The sequence below is a fragment of the Leptonychotes weddellii genome, chromosome 16 (assembly GCF_054177405.1).
Source record: "Leptonychotes weddellii isolate Sample4059 chromosome 16, ASM5417740v2, whole genome shotgun sequence".
NCBI classification, from domain to species: Eukaryota; Metazoa; Chordata; class Mammalia; order Carnivora; family Phocidae; genus Leptonychotes; species Leptonychotes weddellii.
The window spans coordinates 39,295,430-39,316,350 of record NC_138384.1 but is presented as its reverse complement, the minus strand read 5'-3'; the positions used below and the strand labels follow the sequence as shown (position 1 = coordinate 39,316,350).

Below are 20,921 nucleotides of genomic sequence, written 5' to 3'. Positions count from 1 at the left end.
AAGACTACAGGCCAATAGGTGCCAATGAAGTTCATATAGTGTAAGATCTATTCATGCCTTTCCCTACAGCCGGGACTCTGGGGGCAAAATATAAGGGGGCACCATAAAAACTCAGTAATCAAGATAAGTATTTTAAGGTGGTATCTTTGAAAATCAAAATTAATGCAAAAAAATTCATTATGAACAAAACTGTCAAGTTCTGCTTTCTCTTCACACCCCATCCCCCCACCTCCCAACCACAACTCCGGTAAATTTCCCCTAAGTGGCACCTAGCTTCCAATAAAAAACCCAGGGATTTCTGGGGCGCCTGGGTGGCTCAGTTGGTTAAGCGACTGCTTTCGGCTCAGGTCATGATCCTGGAGTCCCAGGATCGAGTCCCGCATCGGGCTCCCTGCTCAGCAGGGAGTCTGCTTCTCCCTCTCCCGCTCCCCCCTCTTGTGCTCTCTCTCTCTCTCTCTCTAAAATAAATAAATAAAAATTAAAAAAAAAAAACAACCCAGGGATTTCTGGATCAAGCCACGGTTCCTCACCACACTACTACTTCTATCACCAGGGGGCCTTTTTGCTCTTGGTCTCAAGTCCCGCCTCCCCACCCACCAATATCCCAGGGACACAGGACTAGAGCCATCCACCAATATCCCGGGAGTTAGCCCAAGCCGATCCCGCTCTCCTAGAAAATAGCCTTGGCGTTCCCTGCGCGGACTGGCGCACCAAGGCCGGTGTCGCTCCTATCCCGGAGTCCCAACAGAGCGTCATTCCACTGCTTCGTTCCCCAAGGTCTTTGCCCTGAGCTGCGCCCACTCGCCCCAATCCGGACCCTGGTTTCTGCTCCTGGAAGGGCACACAGGGCGGAGCCTTGGCGTCGGTTACCCCAGCTCACCCGTGCCGCTGAAGGTCAGCGCGCACAGTCTGTCCACCCGTCTCAGTAACACCAGCGGGGCGCCAGGACCACATTTTCTAGAATCTTCGGGCATTTCTGCGACTCTCTCGTGGTCCGCGAGATCTCATTGGCCCTCGGAGAAGAAACGTGCACCTTGCGGTCTGGGCATCTTAACATGAGCTCCTAAGCTTCGTTGCATGAGAGGTGCAGATGTCAGAGTCACCCTGCCGTTGGCGAAGCCTGGTCGCCCACGACCTCTCCACCCCAAAGACTACACTCTCCAGACGCCCGCGCGGCCACTTCCGCTGTCCCTGGCGCTCTCCTTGCTGCGGAGTTTACGTAGCCGGAGCACTTCCGGCTGGTGGGTCCCGCCCACTCGCTGGTTGGCGGCGGGGTAGGCCTCCGTATTCGGTCGTTCCCACGCTTTTGTACTTGGTGCCCGAGCCTCAGCCTCAGGATCGGCAACGTGCACCCTGCGTCACGTGAGTGCCCTGTAGTCATTGCCTTGTCCAGTCAGCGCGTCCCTCTACTTGTCCCTGTTTTACTCGTGGGGGTACAGGCTGCCTCTGAACTCGGGCCTTCTTCCATAGGCATTCCAGGCCATTATCTTTTTCATTCCAGCCCAGAGAGTTAGAGAGAGACACTTACTCCTTTGTAGGGGGACATGGGCTCCACTCCGTGGCCAGAGCTTAGGGCTGAATTTGAGGGTGCTCGGTCACTTTGAACCCTTTTCCCAGGGCTCTGGATGGGAATTGGGTTGTGCTGGTGATTTCTGTGACACTGAATCCCCAGGTGTGGGGCTCCGGAGCCGACCCCGTCTTGACTGCTGGAGAGGGGCTTTTCCATCTAGGCACGCTCTCGTTTCTTTTCACATCCCCAGGTCTATCTCTGAGACTTTGCCCTTCTCCAAGGACAGCATTCAGCAGACCAGGAAAATGGCCACGGGGCTCCTGAAAGCCAAAAAAGAGGTGAGAATTTTCATCAAATTCCATATTGGCTGCCAACAGGATGGATCTGTTCCTTTTTCTTGCGCTGCAGGCTGCCTTGTTGGTATTGGGCAAAGTTCACGCCTGTTCCTGGAGGAGTGGTGGCTCATCTTACATGGAGTCCCCTCCTTCAGCGTTCCTTTCTGCTCCATCCATACCTGTCACCCGCGAAGTGGTCAGTTGTGAACAACACACATGGAACAGTTTAAGTAAAAATACAGGAACATCCAGGCTTGACTGTCCAGTGGTAAGGATGCAGGACAGGGACGACAGAGATGCTTACGACCTGAAGTGGTTAGGGAGGGCTTCCAGAAGAAGTAGGGCTGTCTGAAATGCCCCTGAGGGTTTGGTAAGTTGGAGAGTTGGCAGAGCAGGGAAGAGAGCAGGAAGCATGGTTAGCCTGAGGCTGGGCACACTGCCCTTGCCACAGTGTGGGAAGATTGTAGTGGCCAGTGGAATTATTTAAGATTGATTTTTAACTATGTGCTGGTGAAGATACAGACACGTGGGGAGCTTGATGGTCTGACCTGAATTTTATACTGAGAGCATTTTCATCATCAGGCCGTTGGGGAGATTTCACCAAAAATTCTGGATTGCCTGCCTCTCTGAAAATAAATTGCATTGTGGTGTCCGGGAATTCACACTAAACATTGTCCTGCAGAGTTTATTTGCTGCACAGTATCTTCCAAACTCAGGTTGAAACCATTGACTAGCTAACATTTTGCCTACCTCTCTCATTTATATTACCTACCTGGTCCCTGAAGGATTTTCATTTTCTACCTCTTAGTCTGGGTGGCTAAGTTGAGTGCCAGACTGAGGAGTGTAGATTTTGTCTTTGAATAAGCTAGGTTTTGAAGGATTTTGAGAGGGAATTTGATATAAGGAAATCAATGACATGGATGTATAGGGACTTAAAGGGGAAACTTTCTAACCCCTATGAATGGTGGCTATGATGACCTTGACTTAATTGAATGTGATTAACAGTTATTGAGTGCCAACAAAGTTGCCAGGCTGGTTTACTATCATTTTTGATATGCATTAACTTGGCTATTTCAGATCTGCCTTGACTATCCTTATTTAAAAAAAAAAATGAGAGGAAAATTTAAGCAGAAAATGAGACCTCAGTTTATTCTTTCTTTCTTTCTTTTTTTTTTCTGGAGACCTTGATTTATTCTTAATCCTGGCCCTCTATGGTAGAGATTTACAGTGTCCTGGATGTTATCAGAACAACTTTGAGAGTTCTGTGTTTCTCATTTATATTTCATTCATTTGAAAGTGTTAGTACCAAGAATGCATAATAAATCTAATTCAGAACATTTCCTAAGGTAACATTGAATATTTTGTGTGTATTTTCTTCACTACTCATAATGTTAATAGGAAAGCATTCTGATTTTCTGGGAAAAGCCAGACATTTGTGTGAGCTGATTTTTCCCTGCCCCTAATACTTAAAAAAAAAAGTATTGGAAGAACTGATCAAAGGGTACAAGCATTTGAATGGAGAAGTCATTTAAGATGAAACCTTTGTGCCTAGGGGAGTACCTGACACATAGGAAATGTTGAGTGCATAGAGGAACCACAGCCTTAAGTAAATTAATTTGAAAGAACTAAGTAACAAAGGAGTTTCTGTTGTTTGTGTTGGTATGTTATTTGGGGCATATAATTAACTACATATTTCAGGGGGTTTGGGTAGACTATCCAGGTACTCTGATATGCATGACATCTGAATTATACAAACCAGTTTAAACAAATATACAGTTCTATATTAGGTCACTGGCAGGGACCTTTGCCTGAGAGAATAAAGTAAAATTTGTAACAAATGGGATGGGCTGGCAGGCGCATGATGTTACTAATCCTTAGCATTTTTTTCACTGACTCCATTGAACAAATTTGCTGACTGTCTGCTGTGCGCAGAATACTTGATGGATGACAATCAGTAATGTGTAAAGGCACAGCCTGCACCTTATGGGTCTTCCATCTTATTTTGGGATTCTGTTACCATTGGGATTTTGTTTCATTTTACACACACACACACACACACACAAACTCACACACATTTTGACAGAGCTTAATGATAAGATCAGTATATTAAAAATAGTGCCAGTGTATCTACCCAGACCCATATTTTATAGGTGCAGAAACAGCCAACACTTAACCCACTGGAAGTGATTTCTGTAATAGCGCATCAAATGGATGAACCCATCCACTACTTTCCACTTTGGGGGGATCATTTTTATTATTTTTTTAATTGCAGTATAGTTAACATACAGTGTTGTATTAATTTCAGGTGTGCAATATAGAGATTCAACACTTCCATACATCACCCAGGGCTCATCACAACTGCACTCCTTAATCTCTTCAATCCCCATCACCTATTTCACCCATTCCCTGCCCCCACACCTCCCCTCTGGTAATCATCAGTTTGTTCTCTATAGTTAAGAGTCTCTCTCTTGGTCTGTCGCTCTCTCTTTTCTCTTTTGCTCATTTGTTTTGTTTCTTAATTTCCAAATATGAGTGAAATCATATAGTATTTATCTTTCTCTGATTGACTTACTTTGCTTAGCATTATACTCCCTAGCTCTATTCATGTTGTTGCAAATGGCAGCACTTCATTCTTTTTTATGGCTGAATAATATTTCATTATATATATATCACATCTTCTTTATCCATTCATCTATTGATGGACACTTGGGCTGCTTCCATAATTTGGCTATTGTAAATAATGCTGCTATAAACATAGGGGTGTATGTATCCCTTTGAATTGGTGTTTTTGTATTGTTGGCTAAATACCCTTTGAATTGGTGTTTTTGTATTGTTGGCTAAATGTTCCAGTAGTGTGATTACTGGATCATAGGGTAGTTCTATTTTTAACTTTTTTTTTTTTTTTTTTAATTTGAGAGAGAGCAGGAGTGGGGGGAGAGGCAGAGGGAGAAGCAAACTCCCCACCGAGCAGGGAGCCCAGTGTGGGGCTCAATCCCAGGACCCTGGGATCATGACCTGAGCTGAAGGCAGACTCTTAACTGACTGAGCCACCCAGGCGCCCCTATTTTTAACTTTTTGCTCCATACTATCTTCCACAGTGGTTGCACCAGCTTGCATTCCCACCAACAGTACAAGAGGGTCCCTTCCAATTTGGGGGACCATTTAACTTAGTCCCAATATTTTAATTATTGTAAATTTTGCTTCTGTGATCAATTTTGTGCATGAAATTCTTTTATAGGTTTGTATTTATTCTCACAACAAAAATATGATAAGGTGAGTTGAAATGACCATTTCAAAGCAGTGGGGACTCACACCAGTTGGAGCTTTGGAACTCTGCCTGTTCTAAAACATTTGATTGTTTTGATTATTTCTTCTGTTTTTGAGGCCCCCTTCTTCCATCATGCTGTCTGCTTTATGTTTTGCAGTTTTCTTGTTTTGTTTTTATTGTTATACTGTACAGTTTTACATCCCCAGGGTAGACCTGCCAGTGCAGATCTTTTTCTTTTCTCACGTGAATGTTTACAATAGTGTCCTGGTTGGTTTCTACATGTTGATATGGTCCTTTGCTACGCAGCGTGTTTCTGTCATCCTCATTTTCCCCAAACATTACAGTAATATCACTTTTCTGTTCAGAAGTCCTCCTTCAGTGGCTCACAACAGTGTCTTAGGTATTCAGAACACTCCTCATTTCAGATTTATTTATTGGAGAGAGAGAGAGAGAGAGCGAAGGGGGAGGAGCAGAGGGAGAGAATCTTCAAGCAGACTCCCTGCTGAGTGTGGAGCTGAACTAGGGGCTCCATCTCACGACCCTGAGATCATGACCTGAGCCGAAACCAAGAGTTGGACGCTTAACCAACTGAGCCACGTAGGCACCCCAGGACACTCCTCATTTCAAATGTGTTGTCCTGTTTCTGACATGTTCTGATTATTAATTCTGAAAGTGTGTTTATTACCAACACAGTGGAGTCATCTCATATACACCTTTAACTTAGATTAATTCATTTTTTAGGAGGTTGGCTGGAGGAAGGAAGAAAAATAACTGTTTGAGTCATTCAGAGGAATCTATCCTCTTTTCCATGTAATGATTTCAGGCTCGGGAGTGAGAGAAAGATGGGAGGACTGACTCTAATGCTTGCCAAATCTAAGGAGTTTCTTTTTTTTTTTTAATTTTTATTTATTTGTCAGAGAGAGAGCGTGAGCACAAGCAGGGGGAGCGGCAGGCAGAGCAGGCAGAGGGAGAAGCAGGCTCCCTGCTGAGCAAGGAGCCCGGCTGTGGGGCTCTACCTGGGATCATGACCTGAGCCGAAGGCAGCCGCTTAACCAACTGAGCCCACCCAGGTGCCTCCAAACCTAAGGAGTTTCTGTCAGCATGAGCATCATAGCAAGTCAAGGATGATATTAGTTGTAAAGTATTTTTCATCTAACATGACATTCCTTTATCAGTAAATCAGTTAGCCCTTGCTGTATAACAAACCATCCCAAAGCTTATTGACTTAAAACAAAGTAATTTATTAGCATACAGTTTGAGGTCAACATTTTGAGCCAGGCCTAGATGGGCGTTTGGGAGGTTTCACCTGGGCTTGCTCATGTCGCTGCAATCTGCTGGCAGTTTGACTGGGGCGGGATGACCATCCATGCATGACAGTAACAGGCTAGTTGGTTAAGGGTTTTTTTTTTCCCATGTGTCTCTACTTCCCCTAAATGATGCTTACAAACTGCTCAGTTGCTTCTTTAGCCCTTCTCTTTTTTAAAAAAAATATTTATTTATTTGGGAGAGAGTGAGTGAGAGAGAGATCATGAGCAGGGGGGAAGGGTAGAGGGAGCCTGATGCGGGACTCCATCCCAGGACTCTGGGATCATGACCTGAGCCGAGGGCAGACACACTCAACCAACTGAGCCCCCCAGGCGCCTTAGCTTTTCTCTTTCTATAAGTTCTCGTATGTGGCTAGAGGCATCCAACTGAAGCCTTTAACAGGGTTCCTGGAGATCTCATTAGCCAGATCTGAAATCATTCGGTATTTTTTTCTGTTTTCCAAGTTGAGCACAGGCGAGAGTGTTGCCAGCACGTAACAGGCATGGCCTTTCTCAGGCTGCCCTAGTGGTTTCCTTAACCACTTTCCTAGCCCCCACTAACAGTTTGTCTACTCCTTTTCCCACTGATGCTGATAACCTCCGCCGTTCCTGTTCCCACAGCTAATGCCACGTGTTTTGGGTAATTGTGATGGCACTTCATTTCTATCTACCAGTTCGGCTTAAAACACAACCATTTATTCGTTCACAATTCTGTGGGTCAGCAGGTAGGCTTGGCACAGCCGAGTGGTTCTTCTCGTGATTTACCGGGGCTTACTCACGTGGCTGTAGTCCGCTGGCTGCTCAGCTGGAGCTGGATGGCCTTACATAGCTGGTGGTTGACAGGCTGGTTGGCTGAGGTACCTCAGTTCTTGGTTCTCTGTGTGGCCTCGTCAGCAGGCAAGCTCCATTTATTTACATGGCAGCCTCACGGTTGACTGCACAGAAAGAAACAAGGCCAGCCTCAAACCCAAATGCCTTCCAAACCTTTGCTTGCGTCATGTTTGCCGATGTCCCGTTGGCTAAAGCATGTCCCATGGCCAAGCCTAGCGTTAGTATAGGAGGAAAATGCATAAAGGGTAGAAAAAGAGAAGCATGGGGGCGCCTGGGTGGCTCAGTCGTTAAGCGTCTGCCTTCGGCTCAGGTCATGATCCCAGGGTCCTGGGATCGAGCCCCGCATCGGGCTCCCTGCTCTGCGGGAAGCCTGCTTCTCCATCTCCCACTCCCCCTGCTTGTGTTCCCTCTCTCACTGTGTCTCTCTCTGTCAAATGAATAAATAAAAAAAAAAAAAAAAGAAAAAGAAAAAGAGAAGCATGATTCATGGCGGAGAGGGCGGGGGATTGTTACAAGATAGGATATTATACCTTTTGGCTGCAAGCAACAGGAAACCCCACTTGGGCTGTTCTAAACAATAACTGAGCCCACATGAAAGAAAGTCCAGAGCCAGGACACACTTTGGGGTTGGTCCTCTCCCTTCATAAGCTTATCAAGGACTGGGGTTGTTTGATTCCTCCACTTGCTGCTGTTGACAGTGTCAGCCTCATCAGGCTAGTTCCCCTCACAGCTGTAGGATGTTGATTATTAGCAACTTTGAGTCTCACAACAACCCTAAAATGCCCGTTTTTAGAAAATTGAGACACAGAAATGTCAAGTTACTGATGCCAAGTTGTGGGAGAAGGAGGGCTCTCATTTGAACACAGTCTGTCTCCAGGGTGTCCTTTTAGCCCCTGAGCATTTCTCAGACTTTTCTGTCAGTCAGAATCACTGAGAAGCCTTGTTAAAACAGATTGCTGGGCTCCGCATGCTGATTCAGTGGTTCTGGGCTAGGGCCTGAGAATTTGTATTTCTAACAAGTTCCTAAGGGATGCTGTTGCTGTAGGTTCAGGGCCCACACTTAAGACCAGTGCACTGAACTCCGCTGCCTCTGTTGGGTCATTTGTGCCCGTGTTTATGAGCTTTAGGCAAAGTATTGGCTCCGCATTACTCCATCTTAAAAATGTAGAAGTCTTCTGCTAGGATCCAGCAGCAGGCTACTGTGTCTTGTCAGTTCTCATCAGCTACCAATCCATTCTTCAGCTGACAAAGGGATAGGTTACTTTTTTGCCAGTCACGCCTCCCCTTCAGTTGGATTTAGTGCCACCACCTGCTAGCTGAGTTGCTCCTCAGTGAGAGAGGTTTGGAATAGGTCATGGAGAGTCATCCATTTAGTGTTTCCATACCCCCCTACATGTGTGGCTCTCAGACAAAGAAACCATGAATTTTTCCAGGGCTGTAGGAATACAGGTTGTGTTAAACTTGTTGAAAGAACGTAGGTTGGTCTGCAGTGTAGCTTCTTTGTCAGAGATTTTCTAGGTATTTGTGCACACGCGTGTGTGTGTATGTGTTTGTGTGTGTGTTCATTCTAAGAAGGGGTTTTAAAAACCAAATCACCACAGGGGCTAGGCAGATATCTGAATGAATGAATAGTCTTTTCAATATTTAATTATGAAAAGTTTCAAATCTACAGAAAAAAATATACCTTAACAATGACTCACATACCCACCACCTAGATTCAACAATGAATATTTTGCTACACGTGCGTTATCACCTGTCTATCCACATGTACACTCATCTATTCATCGTGTACACTCGTGTACTCATCAAGGGTATTACTCATATATTACCTTCAATGCACAGTAGAGGATAGGATTTTATATTCCTTTGGCCTTTCGAACCCTCTGTAGTCTGCTATGACCTGCCTGCTCTCTTTTCATTCCTTATTTCCTCCCACCCCAGATGTCTTATCTGGAGGGCCCACCCCTGTTATTTCTCCTCAATCCTTCAAAATCCTGCCTGCCCTTTATGACCAAGATCATACCTTCCTCTCATAAAACCTGCTGTGATCTCTCTATCCTACAGTGACCTCTCCCTCTTGAGATTCCTCTGACCTACTGATTTTAAACCATGACTATACTTAGGAGCCTTTAAAAGTATAAAAGCCCTATCCCCAGAGAGTCTGATTTCATCCATTTGTGGAGAGACCCAGGAGTCCATAATTTACAACACCACAGTTAGTTCTAAAGTACAGCTAGAGATGAGGGGTAAGAACCATAGTTCTCACTCATCCTGGCTGTGCTTTATTTATAATTAATTACTTTGATGGAGGGCTGGCTTCTGGGATTGCTATTACCAAAGGTGGGGGGCGGGCAGGGGGAGTCCTGTTTTAAGGCCGTTCCACAGCCAGTGCAGAACAGTTGTGCTGATAGGGAACAGGAAATTTAGGGGAGCGTCCCCTGAGAGGGCACAGCATAGAATTAGTTTGGGAGACACAGTGTCATCCCTTAAGGGGGATGGTATTCTGAGAAGGGATGCAAAATCACATCACCAAAGGGACCAGGCAGGGAGCTAAATGAAACAAGTAAGGTAGGAGTTGCAGCAATCTGCCAATAATATGGGTGGGCTAATGGACCCCTAGTGTGGGTCACCTTCAGCCATCTGTGGCCCTGCAGCAATGCAAAGCCCAGAGTGGTCAGATTATGGATTTTTTCAACAGGACTCATAAGTTGATATTTTCATGTGAAATCATCCAACATATAAGGGATATAAAGAAAATGTAGTGTATGGCTCAAAATGACCCTATCTATGGACTGCAGAGTGTGTCCTCTTTTAAAATCTTAAAAAAAAAAAAGATTATTTATTTTAGAGAGAGGGAGGAGGGGCAGAGGGAGAGAGAGAGAATCCCAAGTAGACTCCCCACCAAGCACAGAGCCTGATGTGGGGCTTGATGTGGGGCTTGATCTCACAACCCTGAGATCATGACCTGAGCCAAAACCAAGAGCTGGACACTCAACTGATTGAGCCACCCAGGCGTCCCAGATTATGTTCTCTTTTAAAAGACAAAAAAACTGATGGGCTAGGAAAAATCCCCAAACTGGATCCCTAGGCTCCTTGGGGCTTGGTTTCTGCACACCTCCACACCAAGACACCTCACCAAAACCTTCATCCAACGACCATTTATATTCCCACCCTCCGAAGTATAGCGTTCTAGGTAGCAGAAGGGCATTTGAAACTTTGTTAGGGGAATAATAATAGTAAGTGCACATTCAGTCACCTAAAAATATTTGACTGCTTAGTGTTTGCAGGCTCTGCTTTGGGCACCAGGGCAATAGCAGTGAACAATGCATATAGAACTTTCAGTCTAGTAGGCAGTCAGAAAATAAAAATGAGTAACGCATTATCTAGAGTTAAGGGGGTACATTAAAGCAGCAGAGGGGAATAAGAACCTGAGTGAAAAGGAAGAATTCTAGAACGGCTAGGGAAGTCCTCCCTGAGCACTTACTGTGTGCAACAGTCCTTTGTCTTGAATCCTTACATTTACCAACTTCTCTGATCCTCAGCACAGTCCTGTGAGATAAACACTGTGTTTTCTTGGTTCACAGTAGAAACAGAAATGCTGAGAGGTTGGCTAATTTGCTGAAGGGTACTCTAGTTGGGGACAGTGTGATTTGAGTCCATAGTCTTTCCAACCACACACTTGCACTCTTCAGGCAGGATCAGGGCAGCTGGAGTGTGAGCAAGGGGGAGGAATGGGTCCTGCTACAAAGTGTACATACTGGTGGGTACTCACCCCCCAGAGACTCAGCGGCTTCAAGTAGGTAGAGCATAAATGCTTAGACCAAGTAGTCTCTGATACTCTTCAAGCTCAGTAAGATGATTTTTTTTTTACTGTTTAACTTCGTGTGTGTGATGTCTTCCTCTTCTCCCTGCCTAGATTTAAAGCTCCCAATGTGAAGGGACTTGTGTTTTGCTTTCATCCCCGGTAGCAGCTAGCCTAGAATGTTGACAGTAATGGGTGCATAAATGATGCTGGCTGGATAGAGAAAGGAGAATAATGGTCTTTGAACCCTTGGGACTAAGGTCATATAGGAGAAGAAAAAAAAAATTGATTTTTCCTCTACCTATTTTGGGTTCATTGGCTGGGGCCTTATAAATTAGACCAACAAAAGACAGAGAAAAGCAAACAGAAGTTTATTAACAGATACACATGGGAGCACTCAGTGATGAGTATCTCAAAGGGGTGGTTAGAACTTGGGCTCATACAGCATCTTAACAAAAGAACAATAACTTTTTAGAGAAGCGACAAGACAAAGGAAAAGCATTTTGAGTTTTGAGGACAGCAAATTGTGGTGGAAGATAAGGGGTAGTTAGTAAGGTTTGTTGTGTGGATTCCTTTGGTGCCATCTCCTGGCTGATAGGGGTCTAGAGTTGTTTCCAGAGATTGACTTCCTATTCTTCCTGGTAGAGCCGGGAGCGGAGATACTTTCACAAATTTATGTTCTGCTCTTAGGCAGATAGGGGGAGAGCAGAGAACTTTTCTTGTGTCTGCTTCTTCTCAGTGCCTTCAGCCCAAAATAATCCTTATGCCAAAATGGCATAAATTGGAGTGGCATATTCTGCTACCCTTCATTCACAATCCAAAGTAGGGTTTAGAAATATCTACCTCCCACAGGGAAGCCTTTTGATTGCTTATCCTGAGCTGCGAGCAAGGCGCACTCCGGAAGAACAGTGCTGTGTTTTGTGTTAAAGGCATTCGTGGCATTCAGGGATGTGGCTGTGGACTTCACCCAGGAGGAGTGGAGGTTGCTGAGCCCAGCTCAGAGGACCCTGCACAGGGAAGTGATGCTGGAGACCTACAATCACCTGGTCTCACTAGGTAAGGATGGTTTCCCTTAGCACTTAAAATCTGCCCCACAGAGTATTTTCTACATATCAGGAGGAAAGGCTACCCAGGAAGCAGCTTTGTCCTAGGGTTGGGCTTAGAAACAATAATCCCCCACTCCCTCGGGAAATCTGGATTTAGTGGAATTGAAAACATGTAGATTTACTCATGTTGCCTTTAACACTGCATTTCCACGCCTCTTTCTCAAGGCTGGGGCTCTCTTTTTGCTTTATCTTGTTTGAAACCTAGGTGATTTTCCTTCACTAAGTGTTAATATGCTGTTTTCCTGACCAGAGTCACCTTTACTTACTCAGCTCTTCTGAGGAGAGTTCACAGTTATAGGTCCTTTGTATTGCCCTTTGGGTTTCCCTATGCATTTTGGCTCTGAGTTAAGAAATGGCCCCTTGAGCCCATAACCAAGAATCTCCTTGTTGTTGTTGTTGTTTTTCCCCATGAGCAGAAATTCCATTTTCCAAACCAAAACTCATTTCTCAGCTGGAGCAAGGGGAAGAGCCCTGGATAAAGGAGAGACAACATCCACTGGGCCTCTGTCCAGGTGAGTGTGACGCAGGGTAGATGGGACCATCCACAGCTTGGAAGATAGGGAAGGAGGAGGCATCTCTCAGGTACGGGAAAGAAGCTCTTCTCAGGCCTCTTAGGTCATTGGTAAGTCTGCCTGGCATGACCTCCCTTCCAGAATATCATTTTCAGTTGGGGTGCTGGGGCTTTCTTGGTTTCCTTGTTTCTTTCCTCCACCAGGAAGCCTCCCTTCCTTTTACTTGGCTTGCCTTCTTCATCATGTTCAGTCTTTCCTCATTCATGGGCTTCTTTCTCTTCTCTTGATCTTAAAAACTACATCTATCCTATGGACATTAAGTCTGCCACCCTTTAGATACTTTTCAGTTTCCCGTAGGTGAAATGTAATTGATTATTTCTACCTTTCCAATTCCCATAATTTAAAAAATGTGTTACTTAGTAATTAAGATTACAACAAGCTATGAATAATAAAAAAATATGCTCTCATGAGCCAACATCCCAGCTTAAGAAATAAGGCATTACCTAAACAATTGAAGTTCCTATTTCCCCTACCTCCCCATACCATGCCCAAAGGGAACTGTTTTTTCAAAATTAGGAATTTATAAATCTTATGCATGGCCTTTTGCTTTACTTCATATATGTGAATCCCTCAACCATCTACAGTGTTGTTTGACATTTTTAAACTTTCATTAATGTCATCATATTATGTATATCCTCCCATAGTTTGCTCTCTCCACTGACACTGAGTTTGTAAGATTAACCCATGTTGATATATGTTGTTCTGGTTCATTAATTTTCATTACTATATAGTATTTATTGTATTATATGCATAATTACAATTCATTTATCCATTTTATTTTGTTGGACGTCTATGTTTTTACCAATTCTGGCTATTAAAGAATGCACTATAGGGGCACCGGGTGGCTTGGTCGGTTAAATGTCTGCCTTCGGCTCAGGTCATGATCCCAGGGTCCTGGGAACGAGCCCCGTGTCAGGCTCCCTGCTCAGCAGGGAGTCTGCTTCTCCCTCTCCCTCTGCCCCTTCCCCTGCTCGTGTGCACTCTCTCTCTCTGAAATAAACAAAATCTTAAAAAAATTGTAACTATAAACATTCTAATACATGTGTCCTTGGGCATATAAGCCCTTGTTTCTCTAAGATAGATGCGTAGGAGTAGAGTAGCTGAGTCAAAGAGTGTGCACTCGTTCATCCTGCCTAGGTAATGCCAAATTGCTCTCAACAGTTATTTCATTAGTTTGCAAGGCTGCCATAACAAAGAGTTATGCCTCTGACCATCCTTTGGGTATGAAATGGCTTCTCACACCAGTTTTAATTTAATTAGCATTGAGTTTGAGCATCTTTTCCTATGTTCCTAGGTTGATTAGCATTGATGTTACCTCTTCTGCGAATTTCCTGTTCAGATCTCTAGCCTGCTTTTCTTTTACTTGTTCATTTGTAGAAGTATTTAAATAAATCCTGGAAATGATTCCTTTGTCCATTAAATGTATTATGTCCATCTTCTTCCAATCTGTGGACTGCCTACCTGCTTTATAAAAAGCTGTTTAGGGGTGCCTGGGTGGCTCAGGTGGCTAAGTGTCTGCCTTTGGCTCAGGTCATGATCTCAGGGTACTGGGATTGAGCCCCATGTTGGGCTCCCTGCTCAGCGGGGAGCCTGCTTCTCCCCCTCCTCCCCACTCTGCTCTCTCTCGATATCTCTGTCACTATCTCTCTAATAAATCTTTTAAAAAATAAAAAGTTGTTTAATTTTGAAATAATTTAAGTCTCAGTTTGTAAAAATAATACAGCAAGTTCCCCTCTATTGTTTACCCAGCTTTCTCCAATTTCAAAACCAGGAAGTTGACATTGGTACAATACTATTAAATCAACTACAGACCTTAATCAGATTCAAATTTCATCAGTTTTTACATGTACTCTTTTGTTGTTGTTGCATAGTACTGTGAAATTTTGTCACTTACATAGATTGATGTAAGTGCCACCACAGTAAGGATACAGAATGTTCCACCACTAGAAAGAAACTCCTTCATGCTACCCTCCCTCCACCCTTAACCTCTGGCAACCTCTGATCTGTTTCCCGTTACTTTCATTTCAAGAGTGTTATGAAATTTACCCAATGTTTTAATGGCCTTTAATAATAATTTCATAAATTTTAATGTGTTTGGATTTGTCAAATTTTTTTGTGTTGTCTGTATGTGTGTCTGTCTGATTTAAGAATTCCTTCTCTCTGTCAAGATCATAAAGACATTATTTAGATTTTCTTCTTTAAATTAAAAAATATTTTTGCTTTTTACGACTTAGGTCTTTAATCTGTCTGGAATTGATTTTGTGTGTGTTGAGAGATACGGGTCTATTTTTATAGATTTCTAAATACGTCACCATCAGACTGGGCCCCGTTCATTGAATAATTCATCATTTTCCCCAATTTTTAATGCCACCTCTCGTATTTTGAATTTCAGTAGATGCCTGGATCAATGTCTGAACTCTCTTTTATTCCACTGCTGTATCTGTTATGCCTACACCAATATCACACTGTTTCAATTTCCTATAGCTTTGTAATAAGTCTTAGTATCTGGTAGGGTAAGTCTTCCTGTCTTATTCTTGTCTCTGTAGCTTCAGCCCAGTGGGCTTTTATTATCAGCTTGTCAGATTTCATAAAGTCTCCTGTCAGGATTTTGTTGTAGTTGCATTGAATTTATATATTCAATCATATACATATATTAATATACTCATTAATTTAGAGAGAATTGACATCTTTTAGAATATTAAGTCTTTCTCTTAGTGTGGTGTCTTCTTTCACTTATTTATTAATACATCCTTATCACTACCTCTTGCAAGGTTTTATAATTTATAATGTAAATATACATCTTTCTTTAAATTTATACATAGGCTTATCTTTTTTGTTGTTTTGAGAGTTACTTTTTTTTTGAGAGTTACGTTTTTAAAAACTAAATTTTTTTTTTTTAAAGATTTTATTTATTTATTTGAGACAGAGAGAATGAGAGAGAGAGCACATGAGAGGGGGGAGGGTCAGAGGGAGAAGCAGACTCCCCACACAGAGCAGGGAGCCCAATGTAGGACTCGATCCCGGGACTCCAGGATCATGACCTGAGCCGAAGGCAGTCGCTTAACCAACTGAGCCACCCAGGTGCCCTAAAAACTAAATTTTTATAATTTTTTGTTAAAATGCAGAACTCAAATTCATTTGATCATAATGAGCATATACCAGCAGCCTTGCTGAATGGTTTAATTAATTCCATAATTTGTCCTGTGTATGTTCTTTGGAGACAACTGTTTCATCTGTTTATTTTGCCTTTTTTTTTTTTTCTTTTGCTTTGTTCATCATGTCTATTATATTTATTATGTTTGAACTTCTATTTAGTATTTCCTTTCTATTCTTACTTTGGGCTTATTTTAGTATTTCTTTCCCAAGTTTTTAAGATGGATGCTTAACATTGTTACTTTTCAGGCTTCCTTCTTTTCTAATACAAGGATTTGACACTGTACATTTCCTTCTATTCTCTTTTTTTTAAGATTTTTTTTTTTTTAAGATTTTTTATTTATTTATTTGAGACAGAGAGAATGAGAGAGAGAGAGCACATGAGAGGGGGGAGGGTCAGAAGCAGAAGCAGGCTCCCTGCCGAGCAGGGAGCCCGATGCGGGACTCGATCCAGGGACTCCAGGATCATGATCTGAGCCGAAGGCAGTCGCTTAACCAACTGAGCCACCCGGGCGCCCCTTAAGATTTTATTTTTAAGTAATCTCCACATCCAACACGGGGCTCGAACTTACAACCCCAGGACTAAGAGTCATGTGCTCCACCGATTGAGCCAGCCAGGCGCCCCATTTCCTTCTATTCTTAACACGTATTTGGAGCTTCTGTTCCATCTCTGAATCCTAACCCGTGGCACCTTGAGCCCATAAGGCTGTGGTATTTCTCCACTGCTGTAGTTGTGTGTGTTGGGAGTGCTTTGTAGCAAGAAAATTCTTACCCTCCCTTTTTATTGCAGTTTTTTTAGTGTGAACTCTTTACTCCAGCCAGCTTCTAGTCACTTCTGGGTGTTTTCCAGTGGCTTGAAGTAATTATTTATTGTATTTTACCCAGTTTTATCATTGTTTTCTGCAGGGGATTCTTGTGACTAATTCAGTCTGCTGCCATTTTCAGAAGTAAGCTTCATCCTGTATGTTTTTGACTTGACATTTGGAAATTACTTCAAAATTACAGAAAATTTGCAAAAATAAAAATAGTACAAAGGACACCTTTATATCCTCTACATACACACATATGTGGAAAAATATATGGCATATATGTTATTATAAAATGGCATCGGGCACCTGGTTGTCTCAGTCGGTAAAGCATGCAACTCTTTTTTTTTTTTAAGATTTTTTTTTAAATTTATTTATTGACACAGAGAGAGAGACAGCTAGAGAGGGAACACAAGCAGGGGGAGTGGGAGAGGGAGAAGCAGGCTTCCCGCTGAGCAGGGAGCCCGATGTGGGGCTCGATCCCAGGACCCGGGGATCATGACCTGAGCCGAAGGCAGACGCTTAATGACTGAGCCACCCAGGTGCCCCAAAGCATGCAACTCTTGATCTTGGGGTTGTGAGTTTGAGCCCCATGTTGGGTGTACTGATTACATAAAAATAAAATCTTTAGGGGCGCCTGAGTGGCTCCGTCATTAACTGTCTGCCTTTGGCTCAGGTCATGATTCCAGGGTCCTGGGATCGAGCCCCGCTCCTGCTCAGCGGGAAGCCTGCTCAGCGGGAAGCCTGCTTCTCCCTCTCCCACTCCCCCTGCTTGTGTTTCCTCTCTCACTGTGTCTCTCTCTGTCAAATAAATAAACAAAATCTTAAAAAAAAAAAAATCTTTAGGGGCACCTGGGTGGCTAGGTTGGTTAAGTTTCTGCCTTTGGCTCAGGTCATGATCCCAGGGTCCTGGGATCAAGCCCTGCATCAGGCTCTTTGCTCAGTGGGGAGCCTGCTTCTCCCTCTCCCTCTGCCTACTGCTCTGCCTACTTGTGCTCTCTCTGTCAAATAAATAAATAAAATCTTTAAAAAAAAAACCAAAAATCATTAAAAAAAGTAAAATGGCATAATAACATCACCTATTAATATTTTATATTTGTGTGCTATCTTATATGCATGTTCTCCCTTCTCCTTCCCCCCTCAATATATATGTATATATATTTATGTATATGTATATATGTGTGTGCATATGTTCATATGTGTATGTTTGTTAAAAGGTTTTCTAAGAAGGATAGTAATCTCATATAACCAGAGTAGTTATCAACCTCAGTAAATTTAACTTTGATACGGTAATTTTATCTAATATCTATTTATCATATTATAATTTTGTCAGTAGACGCAATAATATCTTTTTTTTACTCTCCAGAAAACGATCCAGTCCAGGTTTCAGTAGTGCATTTACATGTCATGTCTATTTAATTTCCCTTAATATAGATCATTTCAGTAACCTTTCTTTGTCTTTTATGACACTGATATTTTAGAAATATAGTCTTACAGTTTTGTTTTTGTTTTTTTTAAGGATTTTATTTATTTATTTGACACAGAGAGAGACAGCGAGAGAGGGAACACAAGCAGGGGGAGTGGGAGAGGGAGAAGCAGGCTTCCCTCTGAGCAGGGAGCCTGATGCGGGGCTTGATCCCAGGACCCTGGGAACATGACCTGAGCTGGAGGCAGCCACTTAACGACTGAGCCACCCAGGCGCCGCTAGTCTTACAGTTTTTTAACAACTTCATTGAGATAAAATTTATATACCATAAAATCTAGTTATTGTAAGTGTACAGTTACATTATTTTTGGTAAACGTTTATTGTATGATCGTTACTTCCATTTAACTTTAGAATATTCTGTCATTCCAAAAAGCTCCCTTATGCCCATTTGCATCTGTCCTTCCTCCCATCTGAGCTCTGGGGAACCACTAATAACTCTGTCTCTATAGATTTGCTGTTTCTGGACATGTTCTATAAATGGTATCATAAAATATATAGTCTTTCGTATCTGGCGTAATATTTTTGAGGTTCATCCAGGTCATGGCATGTATCAGTAATCCATTTCTTTATTTTCTTTTTTCCTTTTTTAAAAATTTTTTTATTTTTAAATTTTTTTAATTAATTAATTTTTTTTTTCTTAAAGATTTTATTTATTTTTATTTGACACAGAGACAGAGAGTACAAGCAGGGGCAGAGGCAGGCAGGGGGAGAGGGAGAAGAAGACTGCCCGCTGAGTAGGGAGCCTGATGGGGGACTCGATCCCAGGACCCCGGGACCATGACCTGAGTCGAAGGCAGCCGCCTAACCAACTGAGCCACCCAGGCGCCCCTAATTAATTTTTTATGTTATGTTAATCACCATACATTACATCATTAGTTTTTGATGTAGTGTTCCATGATTCATTGTTTGCATGTAACACCCAGTGCTCCATGCAGAACGTGCCCTCTTTAATACCCATCAGCAGGCTAACCCATCCCCCCATCCCCCTCCCCTCTAGAACCCTCAGTTTGTCTCTCAGAGTCCATAGTCTCTCATGGTTCGTCTCCCCCTCCGGTTTCCCCCTCTTCATTTTTCCCTTCCTTCTATCTTTTTTTTTTTGTTTGTTAACATATAATGTATTATTTGTTTCAGAGGTACAGGTCTGTGATTCAACAGTCTTACACAATTCACAGTGCTCACCATAGCACATACCCTCCCCAGTGTCTATCACCCAGCCACCCCATCCCTCCCACCCCCACCACTCCAGCAATACTCAGTTTGTTTCCTGAGATTAAGAATTCCTCATATCAGTGAGATCATATGATACATGTCTTTGACTTATTTCGCTTAGCATAATACCCTCTATTTCCATCCACATTGTTGCAATGGCAAGATTTTGAGTTTTTTTGATGGCTGCATAATTCTCCATTGTGTATATACAGCACATCTTCTTTATCCATTCATCTGTCGATGGACATCTTGGCTCTTTCCACAGTTTGGCTATTGTGGACATTGCTGCTATAAACGTCGGGGTGCATGTACCCCTTTGGATCACTACATTTTTATCTTTGGGGTAAATACCCAGTAGTGCAATTGCTGGGTCATACGGTAGCTCTATTTTCAACTCTTTGAGGAACCTCCATACTGTTTTCCAGAGTGGCTGCACCAGCTTGCATTCCCACCAACAGTGTAGGAGGGTTCCCCTTTCTCTGCATCCCCGCCAACATCTGTCATTTCCCGACTTGTTAATTTTAGCCATTGTGACTGGTGTGAGGTGGTATCTCATTGAGGTTTTGATTTGGATTTCCCTGATGCCGAGCGAGGTTGAGCACTTTTTCATGTGTCTTTTGGCCATTTGGATGTCTTCTTTGGAAAAATGTCTGTTCATGTCTTCTGCCCATTTCTTGATTGGATTATTTTTTGAGTGTGCACATGTGTTGCGGGGGAGGGAGAGGGAGAGAGAGAATCCCAAGCAGGCTCTGTGCTCAGCACAGAGCCAGAGGCAGGGCCAATCCCATGACCTTGAGATCATGAACTGAGCTGAAATCAAGAGTGGGAAGCTTAACCGACGGAGCCACCTAGGTGGCCTAGTAATCCATTCCTTTTTATAGCCATATAATATTCCATTGTATGGACATAGCACATTTTGTTTACCCATTCAGAGACTGATGGGATATATGGGTTGTATCTACTTTTTGGCTATTGTGAATAGTGCTGCTAAGAACAATCATGTACCAGTCTTACTGTGGGCATACATTTTCATTTGGGGGTCGATAAGTAGGTGTAAAATTTCTGGATTGTATGACATGTTTACATTTAACTTTTTAAGAAACTGCAAAATTATTTTCCAAAGTGGCTGTACATTTCTATTAGTATTTCTACTTTACATTTCTGTTTTCTATTTCTACATTTTCTATTAGCAGTGTGTTTCTCTACATCCTTGTTAGCACTTAGAATTGTCTCTAATTTTGATTACAGACATTCTAGTGGGGTGTGTAGTGGTATTTCATTGTGGTTTTAATTTGCATTTCCCTAGTGACTGATGATGTTGATCTTTTTCTTTTTTAAAGATTTTATTTATTTATTAGAGAGAGAGAGCATGAGCGGGGGGCGGGGCAGAGGGAGAAGCAGACTCCCTGCTGAGCAGGGAGCCCTATGCGGGACTCAATCCCAGGACCCCAAGATCATGACCTGAGCTGAAGGCAGACACTTAACCAACTGAGCCACCCAGGCGCCCTATGTTGATCTTTTTACATGCTTAGTAACCCT

The 20,921-nt window shown here is 43.0% G+C and overlaps 1 protein-coding gene across 2 annotated transcripts in view; it reads left to right on the top strand.

Annotated features, from left to right (window-relative positions):
• The first annotated feature begins 947 nt into the window (after nucleotides 1–947).
• Nucleotides 948–20,921, top strand: part of ZNF875 (zinc finger protein 875) — a 32,298-nt gene continuing 12,324 nt past the window's right edge. For both annotated transcript variants that reach the window (XM_081807452.1, XM_081807451.1), the window contains exons 1-4: nucleotides 948–1,362; nucleotides 1,761–1,848; nucleotides 11,980–12,106; nucleotides 12,573–12,668. In XM_081807452.1, coding sequence (XP_081663578.1) covers nucleotides 1,091–1,362; nucleotides 1,761–1,848; nucleotides 11,980–12,106; nucleotides 12,573–12,668 — 583 coding nt within the window. In that variant the 5' untranslated portion in view covers nucleotides 948–1,090. The remainder of the gene's footprint in view (nucleotides 1,363–1,760; nucleotides 1,849–11,979; nucleotides 12,107–12,572; nucleotides 12,669–20,921) is intronic.